This window comes from Haliotis asinina, chromosome 16, assembly GCF_037392515.1.
Source record: "Haliotis asinina isolate JCU_RB_2024 chromosome 16, JCU_Hal_asi_v2, whole genome shotgun sequence".
Classification (NCBI taxonomy): domain Eukaryota; kingdom Metazoa; phylum Mollusca; class Gastropoda; order Lepetellida; family Haliotidae; genus Haliotis; species Haliotis asinina.
The window spans coordinates 42,829,825-42,843,080 of record NC_090295.1 but is presented as its reverse complement, the minus strand read 5'-3'; the positions used below and the strand labels follow the sequence as shown (position 1 = coordinate 42,843,080).

Here is a 13,256-nt window from a genome sequence, read left to right as displayed (position 1 = left end):
ATTCAAAAAGTACGAACGGCACCAACTACTCCCTGCACAGACGAGATTAACTCGCCTCTCGTTCCGTGCCGGATAAGTCAGTGTCTTCCGCAGAGCGAGGAAGTTCGACTTTAGAATGGTAGAATGGAGATAAACCTAGTGCGGTTGAAATTCAGAGACATGTTATACTGAATTGATGGCGACTAAATTTCATTTGGAACCGAACACGTAACAGAATGGTAGTCGTCATCAATTCAGTACAAGGTGTCTCTGATATTCAAACACACCATAGGTTTACATCCTACTTGTGATTTCAGATTGTCACTGCGTATCTCCTTAAAAGAGCCCTGGGATGCTAACCAATTTGTAATGTGATGTAAGCTGATAATACACCGACCTTTCTGTTTATATTATACAGTGATGTCCGACCAGTAAAGGAAGCGTGAAGTCCAGGATTGAAATAAACGCTACACAAATATATTCGACATACAGCGGTCATATGGAATTCAGAAATTATATACAGGTACATTTAACGGGTCCTTAATAGCAATGTGTTCAGCTATTCCGAAACACTAGTTTTATTTACACAGCGAGTAATCCACCCAACACGTGCTTGTGAACTGATCCAAATCGATAATGTTTGTGCCCACTGATATGTGTGAAGCTATTTATGACACGGAATTTCCCTGACTATTGCTCAACGCTTTTATGAGTAAACCGGATGTACGCTTAAAGTGTCGGCGGCAACACGAATAACCTGTCAGTGTAGAGGTTCTATCTCGATGTCCCTGGTCACGTGACTGTCATTATCTAATCGTATCTGATGTACCGCTGACATCTACAGCAGTTGCATCCTTTCACATTGTACTTGATGTATTATCAGGTCATTTTCAACTTCCACGCTGTGTGCAGTACCCAGGCATTGGCGAGCCTCTTTTCTCTGGAGTTCTTTGCCACCCACGACAAACTCGAATAGAACAAACAATGGCACAGTCCGACTCAAGGTTTGTTTTCATAACTCTTTGAAACGGAAAGATTTCCGCCCGTAACCCCTGTTTCTAAAAAAAATGATTCTATGCCTAGGAATACATGACTTTACAGACCTAACACTAATCCTAATCCAAAACATAGCATAATGTTAAATCTAAATCTAAACCCTAAACCCTAGAAACAATCCTAATCAATTGGGGTTACGGACGGAACTCTTACCTTTGAAATATGAATGTGCAACTTTGATGTATTACCCCTGATAATCCGACATATTTTGCTTGTGTGGATGATCTCAGACTGCCCAAATCACTGTACGATTCTGTCTGTCGCTCATGTGCTACCCATTTTAAGAAAAGTTTGTTTAGACTTTGATTTGGATTTGGGCTTGACAGACACATCTGTCAGCTTGACAGATGAGGACTAAGTGTTTTTTCACCTTTATCAACAAAGAGTATTTGCCAATTTAAACAATCATGTGTTGATCTGATTCTTTCTAATGTAAAGATGTCAAATCCCTCCTAAATGTAGAATAGCTTACAAAAGCATCCGGTCTATACTGGTATATCTGACAATATGCACGACTCGTGCTGTTGTAGTTGATATGAGGAAATACACAAATTCAGGAAATACACAAATTCAGGAAATACACAAATTTTTCACTCACTGAATAACCATGTAAATGTTTTAAACAATGGGGAGATATTTTGTTGAAGAGGAATTTCATGAATTGCTTGTATGTATACGTTTTACTCATTTCTAAGAAATATGTGTTTTAACAGTGTATCAAGTATATTACATGTAATACATAGTATTACTGTGTAACAGAGACATCTGACTGAGATCTGTATTTGTCGTTGAACTTCACATGAATGTAGGTTTTGTTAGATGATTGGTCAGCACTTTGCTGTCACCTTAGACTAAGGCTTAGTCTCTGAATATATATTATTTTGATAAAAAAAATAAGCCCATGTTAGTTGAAAAGGAGCCCCAGGGAGATCAGATTCAGACCTACGGAAATGTAGACTTGCTTCATTTAGAGCCTTGGCACTGCAATGAGGGCTAGATAATAATGTGGTTCAAGGATTGTGAGACGGGCTAGTGTCACCTCAGTGAACATGAATATGCTCAGTGTATTGATGACAGACACACATACTCACCAAGTGTATTCCGTATTTTAGGCCATATGGCACATGACCAAAATTGTATTGAGAAAATCTTAAGCTAAATATTTTATCAGGTATATAGATGTATTTACATCAGGAGTGTTTAGTATTTGTTGCAGTGTTAATCTAGTTTTACAATATTTTTTGATGGACAAGAAGTATTCATTACAGATTAGATAATATCTACCACAGCGTGGTATTGGTTTTCCACAACATTCATGTCACAGAGCAAACAAATAGATTCTATGTCGGAGTGAGTGAATTTAGTTTTTCACCGCAATCAGCAATATTCCATCTATATGGCGGCGGTCTGTCAATAATCGAGTCTGGACCAGACAATCCAGTGATCAACAGCATGAGCATCATGGGAACCGACGACATATGGCAACCGAGTCAGCGAGCCTGACCCCCCGATCCCGTTAGTCGCCTCTTAGGACAAGCTGAGTTGCCTTTTACAGCAAGCATGGGTTGCTGAAGGCCTATTCTACCCCAGACCTTCACGGATTCTGTGTCGGAATTATCACTGACTTTCCTTTAACGTTGTTGGTTAACCCTGAAATCATTAAGAGATGTACACATTGATCTAACTAAGTTTCTGTTTTTGAACGTGCGTGTGTTACTGTGTATTTGTTTGTTTCAAATTTGAATACGTTCTTTATACTAGAGTAACATGACAAATGTGATGATGATTCAGTTTTTTGCTGCCAGGATTGGATTACACATCAGTCAGACATATTCTAAATGTGGATATAAAAATAGTGCCATCACCAACATCTTGCATAATCCATACACAGCTAAAATCACTTGTGAATAACATCTGACGAACGTGAGCCATCCAGTTAATTTTACCATGTTCGTCATGTAATTTAAGCATTTCAAAATAATGTAACGTGAAACATTCATTCTTTAGAACTTAATCCGATATTTTATAATTTTTATCTGTGCTGTTATGAATAATCAGTATCGTCCGTTTTCTCCATGAATAACTTTATTTGCAGCATCTTAACCACCCCTAGAAATCTTTTGAAGAAGCTTCGTGGTATTTTACCCCCAGATTTCTGACCCCCATGTGAGAATAGAAGATATTTAGGAATCAAATGTTTTACAGGCAGTTTGAAAATCAGTATGTCTGTTGTTATTTAACAAAATTAACACTGATTCCATTGCTTTACGTGCTAGCACAACCAGTTTCACAGGCTTGTATCCATACCAGTCTTGAGGGAAACACAATATCCAGGTACTTGCAATACGTCACCGTTTCAAGATGTATTTATAAGTGTTGTTTCCAAATCCTTTGTTCAGTTCTTACCAAGTCAATCTTCAGTTCAAATTCAATTTAACGTCAGAGTCACATGTCATGCACTGCTTCAACAAAAATGCCAACAGCTTCAATAGAGTAGACCTCACCTTTATTCTTCATAAGTTCTTAAATGATTGACATTAATATATCTGATGATGAAGATCCTGAAATCCTCAAACATATCAAGCCAACACTCTAACTCCAAATCCTCACACCTAACACGATCGTCCAACTGACCATATGCTCACGTCTCAAGTCCATGTGCCACTACTAGAATCACTTGCCTAGCAGGAGCTATGTGTCACAAAATGTAGAGCAGTTTTGTTTTCGCACAATTTTAGACATAAAAATAATTCCCACTCATAATTTTGGCTATAAAAATTAGCCAATTTTCATGCTTGGAAAGTATACCTCAATTTCTGAAGACAATGATTTTTGATTTGTCTGTGTTTTCTACTCAGTCCCTATTTCACAATACCCAAATAAGACATCTAATTGCCAACAGCGGCGAACGAAAATATAGAAACAAGATCTGCAGATATCGACGATATTAGGTCGTCAATACTATACCATAATTGCAGGCGCTTATACATTTCGCGCCCAAGTTTATTGATAAAGAATAGAAATAAAGCAGGGCTTAAAACACAACATTGTTAACTCCAGCTGATGGACTGAAAGATGTTGTCTTATGATCACCGACTTTAACAGCTGCTTGTACGGAGGAATACGTTTCTCAAGTCATTATAGATTTTACCATGATATCCATTTATACATGGAGGTATAACAATGTCTTTATATATGCTGTAAACAAATGAAAAAGACATAGCACATGCATGGATTTGATTTCATGAACAGTGTTGACATCGATTACATTGTACACTTGCAAAGCATGACGTGACGAGATGGAGTAGGTGGTCAACAATACACAATACACGACGCTCAATGAAGTCAGGCGTTCCAGGGGTAGACCTTGACTCATACCTGTTCACCATCCAGCCATGTGTGTAATGGGTAACCGTGTGTGTATTGGGTAGCCTTACCACAGCCATTCAGCACAGAGATGACAAACAATGCCATACTTTGTCTCGTTTCACTGACACTTGCATGGTATTTCCATAAGGTAACCCACACAGACTAAATCAGGTCTAACGCTTGCATTACACAGATATTCGAAAGCGAACGTTTAGGGATTGGTTTCCGGCGTAACAAGCACAATTCCCAGGTTCATGCTGGTGCTTCACGCTTCAGGTTTCTTTTGGGTAATTATGTGTAACTGATTTGAATTCCCGGGAATGACATTCTCTTCCCACAGTGGTTACTTGTCACATCTTCCTACGTAAACTCTGTTCTAATACGACCCTTTCATGGTGCGAGCGGTCAAGACTCGTGATTGGAGGTAATCAGATTTAGTAGTGCAATCAGCGACCTTGTTTCAAAAGTGAGATCGTTCGTATGATCTCGGTAATTTCCGGATGCACTTCCCGAGCGCGATACTCAAATGTTTCTTCTAGACGGAACTCAGTCATTTATGGCTAGAGGGTGATGATGTTTTTGAGAGTGGGTCACCCATAGGGGATCAGCAGTTTTGTACGTACCTCTCCATAAAACCTCTCCATCATCATCATCATCGTCATCCCACCTCCAACACCCCATCCACACATTGTGAACAATGTGAACGGGCTCTCTAAACGTGAAAACGTTTACTTTTTGGCCACACCACACTCTGTTGCACCGAAGTTAATCTTGATTCAACAAACGAAATTTGATCCAAAGACTAACAACTAGTCGCTTAACTTATTTTAGAGAACGAAAGCTCACAGTAAAAGAAATTAAATGTAATGAAAAGGAGCCCCGAGACTTTCTTCATTGTGTGGAAATCTAGACTTACTGTCTCTCTTACCATAAACGACGCCTTGCAGTAATGTGGAAGTACGACCCAGGTAATTAAGTTCCCCTCAATATTTCATCTGCATCTGTGTGAATCTCACCTTCAATTTAGGAGGTACTGTCACCGCTGCATGTACCTGTGTCAACTGACCACTACCACGGTTCCAACACATCTTTTTATTCTGTCTCCTGCTGCTGCTACTGCTGTTCTACCCGCATAACCTTGCGTACATCTTTCACTGTGCTATCGCCCCTTTACCTGTACAAAATTAACCATCATAACACCATACTCTGCGTCAAATGATTTGAAGCATGTCCAGTTTCACATATACCGATACATTAAAACTGAACGTAACTTTTATAAAAGTATTCATTGCTCTCAGACACATATTATAGCTGCATGTTCCCTGATTCCACCATGGTGTAATTATGTGGGGAGACCGAGTATCCACTCAACCTTTCTCTGTATCATGTTTCTCTTACTGGTAGATTGATTCCAGAGCTTGATTGCCTCATGAAGTGTCCTGTCTGTGCCTTTTAGATTGGTACCATTATCTGATCGGATTTGCTGCACATAACCCCTTCTTGCTACAAATCTCCTCAAGGCGTTTACACCGAACTGATATCAAGCGAGTGCGCAACCAAATGAAGTGCAAGTGTAGTCAAACGGAATTATTCCATACCTCTCGACCAAGGCACAACCACACTTAACTTCAAGAGAATCAAAATCTGATCTTACAAACATGATTGGAGGACTGTTTAGGACAATTGAAGCCCCTGCATCAGTTATATCATGTAATGTTTTATTCAGTATTTGAACTCTTGTTTCAGATGTATCATGTTCCCCTTGACAATGTCCGCCAAATGTCTCTTCATTCGTAAAATCCATCATTACTCGTACCCGTGGTGGTAGCCGTCTGCGTTTTACTCTATATACATTTTATCCATTTCACTTTTGAATCATTGTTTGGAATCTCACAACGATTACAGGTCATTTATCTTGCTGATTCCACAGGTCAGACTATGTAACATTTGTCACTGTGAGTCCATAGGGACGCATCATCAGCTGGGTTTACTTTCGTTTCATTATTGTGCCATTGCTGAGGGGTGAGCCGCCATAGATAACCGGAAATCTGTTTGCTACTAAATCTTAAGTTGACATTTTGATTGTTTGTAATTACAGACATGCTGTCCGTGTCATCAACAGCAGCTTTCAGTTCTCTTATGATCAGTTCCCCGTTTAAAAAAGCTCTCGAAAACCTAAGGTCTCGTAACTTTTCTTGTAGCATTTGTACCTGCTATACTGTAACATAGGAAGTAGGAATGCTACGAGAAAAGTTACGAGAACTTAGGCCTACGAGAGTTTTGTGAAAGGGGCCCCTGACTGACAACTCGAATTACCACAGTAGTTGCTGTTGATTCCGTCCGTGGAATGGTTGTTTGTTTAAGATGTGCTCCTCTGGAGTTGTTTGTTTAAGAGGTGCTCCTCTGGAGTTGTTTGTTTGAGAGGTGCTACTCTGGAGTTGTTTGTTTGGAGTTTTTCAACTCAAATGAATAGTGAATGTCTTCTGTTTCACTAACAAGTCTCAAATAGGTTACTACTGACTCAGATCCGGTTTAACTTGCATTATCAAGAAAGGTGAAGCTGTGAAATGACAACCCTTTCAAAATCCTTTGGCTTCATGTACTTATCAGTTGAAACGCACTCGAATTCTGGCAACCCCTCGAACCATTTCTTCCAGCATAAAAGATAAAGTCTAAAATTTAATTTAATCATCCAAACCACATTTTATCCTACGTAAGTCTTGTGATAATTGCTTGCTAGATTAAAAAGCTCATTGGGTTAAAGATTGAACTTGTCTTGGAACGAATGTCCATTTTGGTTGCTGGTTTGAACACAAACTTATCGGATTCGAAGCACTATCTAAGTCCTAATGCTTTTTACATTGGTAACTTGTCTTGATCCAATTCCAAATGTTTGGCTTCAAAAGTTCTCTCCTGTTAAGGTACTGTCTGGAGTCACTAGGTCAGATGAAAAAATCTTTTTTAACAAATATCAGTTATGTCTGTAAGAAAGTTAATGGCGTCTGTTTGTGTTATATTTTAAGTGAAACTCAATGAGTAAAGTGAACTCATTGTTGCAAATGTCCACTCTTTTCGCACGAAGTCGTAAACGAAAAACGGCTCATGCTTATTGCACGCCCCAAAATGTCGCCTTTCTGCGAAGACACCATTTCGGACTCACATTCGTTACTTGTACCCGTACTATTATGCACGTTCCTACAGGTGCCAACCTTAACAATTGTGCCATAATTACAACATGAAGTAATGAAATCATCGACTGAAACTTGAGCATTGAAAAAATGACAGCTGGTACTATGAGCAAAGGTTTCGCTCGTTTAATGCAATACAAGCAAATCACTGACACGTTTAATAAATCTGGTATTATGCGGGAGGTCTTTTAGTATCCTTCATGTGGAAACTACATGCATCATTATAAGATGAAAATAAAACCAAACGGATGTCTGCACTGTTTCAGAGAAACTGTTCAGCCTCGTATTGTTTAGATATTCATTTACCCAGTTGTTTACCTTACCACGAAAGATTGCAACTACTTTCATGTTCCAAATATCCGTGTTTACAGATTTGAAAAAGAAAGTTTGTAGATTTTGTGTTCCTTTTTGTTACAGTGACCCGGTTTCCAGTTACCATTACATCAATATATGGATGCCTCTCGGAGTCGCACAGGTCGGCCATGCATCTCTACAGTTAAGTAATGGTGAATACATCAGTTGGTGGCCTCAAGATCTCGGAATTAAGAAGAAACGAAAATGCAACAACTGCCTTGCTGGAGACATTACAGCAGAGGCCATGACACCTGACTATACATATAGGATTTCGGCCACAAAACTGGACCTGAATGAAATGATGAAGTGTTGGGAAAAACAAAAGGCCTCACCATGGTATTCCTTACTGAGACAGAACTGCTGCTGGGTGGTGTACAATGTCCTCTATGCAGGCGGAGCTCCAAGGAGTCTTACAGTTGTCTGGAGACCAGAAACTTTACGGAGATATTTGGTCATTTACCTGGGAGGTGGATCAAGCCCAAAGACTCTGTTTAACATGTCGGGATGGGATTCCCCTTTCAAAGGTAAGTAAAAAACTAACCCGATTGAATACCTTGGTTTTATATTACTAACAGCAACTATGATATGAGTAGTAATGAACCCGTCTTCTGACTGCACAGCTGTACAAGGTTAGCTTCGCTACGTTTCCGCGGTGATACTGATTCATCAATGTGCCATATGTTTCCGTGGTGATACTGATTCAGAATTGCTTCCTTTTCCTCTCACTGACCGAGGGTAGCTTAATAGATCAAACTTTCAAAGGTAAATGCCTGTAAAGATCTGATAGATAAATCTAAAAAGATTGCTGACAAGTTCTGCCCAAACATTCATAACAAATCCCGAAGTTCATCAATGTGTCTCATGAATATGTCATAAATATATTGTATCAAATATTGCAGAGAAAATAAAAATGTACACATGGGAAACTATGGATGGAAGCGAAAAACACTTTGCACTATCTCTGGACGAATCAGTGTATGTAAGCTGGTGGCCCCGTACCTCTCGGGCAGCAGGGTATGCAGTAGAGCATGCGACAGAGCATACTGCAGATAGAGAAAGGATTGGGCGAGAAGATACGACATACGTCTTTCCCGACAACAACCTGGAGTACCACCTGATGAGGAGACGTTGGAAGCAAATGTTGGATCATGAAACATCTAAAATGTCGAAAACTACCTCGGACACGGTGGTGTGTGAGATTCTGAAGGCGGGCGGCATGTCTTTTAATGAATTACAGAGATTCATGAAGGAACACGGAATGTTTGAAACCCCCAGGAGAAAGTTGCCATTTAATAATAAAGATTATGAGAAGGGCTGTCGCAGATTGGATGTAGGGAATTTGTTTGCGTTAAATTGAATGATTGAATCCTTGAGCACAGAAGGGTGACAGAGAAAATACGGTGAAATGTGCTGAAACAATGTTTGCATACAACTACCCATATTTTCGATAGTTCAGTTGTTCAGTGTCAGCATAAGCTAATCGTCAGGTCACCCTCATGCACTGTTATGCATTAAATATTCCAGAAGCTGGCAGGGGGAAATGGAGGCGAAGAACAATCTGATATACCATGAGTTGTGCTAAAAATGTCGAATAGAATATATTTGACGTGAGTAATTATTAATCATGGGACTAGAAATCTGATAGCACAACCCTGTTAAGAAATGGGAGTGTACCTTTGATGGTGGCGGTATTTTATTTTGACATGAAAAATATTTTTCGAACCGAAGCGAGGGAAGTACGTTGCCAACCTTTGCTCGCTTCGCTCAGGACTGGTCATATTCTCTATGCTGCGCAATCCTACTTGCGCTACATTTTACTTGTGTTTGAATCTAATCCAGGGACATAAAGCGATTCCCCACAGTGGCCGCCATAATCGCGTTTCGTAGCGCTTTGCGTTTTGAAAGTCAAAGTGAGGATAGAATATTGTAAAAATAACTGACCAAATGTTTAGACAGGCCCCGAACATTTGCACTACCGGATGATTTGGAATTAAGCCCCCATGATATTATTTGTCGCCTGCTTGAACATGGCACATGGCTTTACAAAGTTCTGATATTCACAGTTGAGTAATTTTTTTTTCTGCTAAAACTCTTTACTGAATATACACCCTATTGTAACTCGCTATTTTGCGGCGACAATTGTGGGGAAATACTTTTGACCCCGGGCAGTAACATTATGATAGTGTGTCTCAGCACCCATGTTTTTCGCTGTTTTTGACAATGTTTCATTTCACGAAAACTCAACGAATATTTAATCAGTGTCTTCAGTGCAAGTTCTAACATGTCGTTTAAAGTGTCCGTTAAGCACACAAGAAGTTGTATTTACCTATGTGTAAATGACCTTAAGTTTGTATGACTATCAAATTTTAGGGTTTTAACATACTTCTTGTTTGTAGTATTTTTTCCGAGTGATCGTTCACATGTGAATAGCTCATGGTATTCAAATGAATGGTTTGGGCGATGCATATTTACTTTTGTTAAGCACCCGAGATGATCTGCCTTAGAATATTGACTTTCAGTAACTCATGCATGTCGTAAGAGACGACTAACGGGATCGGAAGATAAGGTTCGCTGACTTGGTTCACACGTCATCGGTCCCCAACCGCGCAGATCGATGTTCATACTGTTGATCACTGGATTATCTGATCCAAACTCAATATTTTAAAGCCATATAGCTGGTATATTGTTGAGTGTTGTGTAAACTCCTAATGCACTATTTTTGATAGGTCCAATACCGTTCTAATGATCTCACAGAAGGTGCCTTTCACGAATGTAAATTCTGTTGAAACGTTCTATCCGCAACATATATTTCATTACCTGCGTGACCTGTGAAGGTCCGGGGTAGAAAATGCCTTCAGCAATCCATGCTGATGATTGCCATTAAAGGCGACTATGCTTGTCGTAAGATTCGACTAACGGGATCGGGTGGTCAGGCACGTTGATTGGTTGACACGTGTTACGAGAGTGTATTTTCTGTAAATTGTATTATTAAGTGACAATTATTATTGGATCACAGTGTTGAAAGTTTTGAGTGATAGTTGCTATGGATCACATTTCGAATCATAAATGTTCAGTGCTATTAGTATTTTAGCGGCAGGCCTTTAAGGTAGTGCTCTAGAGTTGCCCTCCTTGACTAGTTGTGTTTACTTCCGGTAGAGTGCGAGAAAGTTCTACGTTGGTGGCGATGTGGCAGCAAAGTGCTCGAATTTTCAGGAATCAGTGACTCTGTATATATTTAAGGCTGGTTGACCACACATTGACTTACACATCGAGTTTTACTTGAGTGTGTCATCATTCAACCAACATAACTCTGCCTGCCTTTGTCAACGCTTGACTTTCATCACCGCTGCCCGACCGCTCGCCGCTTTGCAAGACTTTGGTGACCCAATACTTTAGATTTGACTCAGTTGCATTGTACATGAAACCTCTATTGTGGATCTTTGTATCTTGCTCTTGTTTGCTCAATACATATTACTGAAAATGTTAGGATTGTCAGTGTTATATTTTAGTGGTTCCTTTTGTCACGGCAGATGTTTAACTGTAACATGTCATCGGTTCCCAATTAAGCAAATGTTGATCACTGGATTGTCTAGTCCAGACTCGATTATTTACAGACCACCCCCATATAGCTGGATGTTACGGTGGAATGCACTAATAGTCATTCAACGATCTATCTGGCAGGCCTATACACCTTGAGATAGCCTAAACGTGAAAACAACACGCAACAAGGTTGATGAACTTCAAAAATTGTATTAGAACCAACGCAAGACTACATGCGATTTGACATCGTTTCGTCACAGAGGAATATTATGCAGATACATTCTACACTTTGCTAATGGTTAACAGGTAGTCATATAACAGAGTCACAACATGAACCTGCCTACATGCAACTACAAGAGATACTTCACCCTGCCCAACCTACAACAACAAGGTAGCTACTCACTATCACAGGTGAAAACAACACTCAGACCGGAAGTATTGACAACTCACAGGCAGACTATGGAAACTTCCACACCATTCTACCAGTCATGAATAAATGCGGTTTAACGGGGGACCTATCAGGCTATTACCATATAAGCCTAACTATTATGCAGGCACATTCTACGTTTTCAAATGTTAAGGTCAGTCATTGAAAACTACAATATGCTCTAATTGGCGCTAGGCAGTACACTAATTATTATGCAGGCCAACTCTAAGTTTTCAAAGGCTAAATGTCAGTAAAATAAAACTTCAATATGCTGAGACTGACACTTGGCAGTCGCACTTCCCACAACTCAGCAACAACGAGAAGGTACTCACTCAGTTTAAAAGACGACTGTTCCATTTCGGAGTGTAAGTTTCCCCAAGTGTCCAATATATGTTCCACTAGGTATTTAATTTGACTGGCGTGTGTGCCTGAGTGATGTGTGTGTTGTTTACATGCTTATGACCTATTGAACCCGTACTGTTTTGGTGCTTTCACTTAAATATGACCGAAGCAGACGTCAGAGAAAACAACCTATCATCGCCAGTTCAGATTCACTTCGTTGGTAAATCTGTGTTTCTAAAATTGCTTTCTAATGCATGTACGCATTAAGGATAACATCTTTCATCATATATGTATAGAAAGATCTGAAACTAACCTATCTAATTTCATGATACGATATTACCAACGCCTACGTGCAAAGAGAATAATTATGAAGTAGTTATTTTTCTCTACTACGGACTGAGAAACTCTCAGTGTATCCAAAACTTACTTACCACTAACAATAATGTAACAATACCATTAGAAGTGGGCTACAAACTAACATAACATAGAGATGGGTGCGAGCAATAAATACTGCAGTCGAAACACAAATTGCCGAACACTAATCACTGCCGTTACACTGGAACATTCCTGAATGCGGCGTAAAATTCAATTTAAACTAATTCTGGAACAATTCCTACCATTAAATATGATTTGACCATTTCGTTCGGACACCTCTGTGGGTTAAATTGAAAAGATAATGAAATGATTATGGATTCAAAACACATTACAGACTTACACAAACCTACTTGAAACAGTGAGTGAGTGAGTTTACGTTTACGCCGCACTAACGATTTTCTGAAAGGAAGTAAACGTTTCTCTTTTTTTTGCCCATTCCCCTTGTTTGATTTTAAAAAGGGGTGAAGCATCCGTAAAATCTGCCCTTGACCTTTTAGTGAGTTACAATGTAACGTCACATCGGCAATTTCTCACCCATATTGTGGCCTCTTAGACATGTTCATACTAACATGCATTATATTTATTATCAAAGTTTTGACTCCCTGCTAAGACCCGGGTCAGTAGAG

The 13,256-nt window shown here is 39.5% G+C and overlaps 1 protein-coding gene across 1 annotated transcript; it reads left to right on the top strand.

The window, feature by feature from the left end:
- Window positions 1-457: 457 nt before the first annotated feature.
- On the top strand, window positions 458-11,432 carry LOC137268358 (uncharacterized). Its single transcript, XM_067802911.1, has 4 exons — window positions 458-502; window positions 863-983; window positions 8,010-8,470; window positions 8,846-11,432. Exons 2-4 carry the CDS (start codon window positions 964-966, stop codon window positions 9,301-9,303), a joined length of 939 nt encoding a protein of 312 aa, XP_067659012.1. The 5' UTR covers window positions 458-502; window positions 863-963; the 3' UTR covers window positions 9,304-11,432.
- The last annotated feature ends 1,824 nt before the right edge of the window (window positions 11,433-13,256 follow it).

Coding starts and splice junctions, on each gene's coding strand:
- LOC137268358 (XM_067802911.1), top strand. CDS start 964: ATGGCACAGTCCGACTCAAG. Junction 984..8,009: donor ATGGCACAGTCCGACTCAAG/GTTTGTTTTCAT, acceptor TTTTTGTTACAG/TGACCCGGTTTCCAGTTACC. Junction 8,471..8,845: donor ATGGGATTCCCCTTTCAAAG/GTAAGTAAAAAA, acceptor CAAATATTGCAG/AGAAAATAAAAATGTACACA.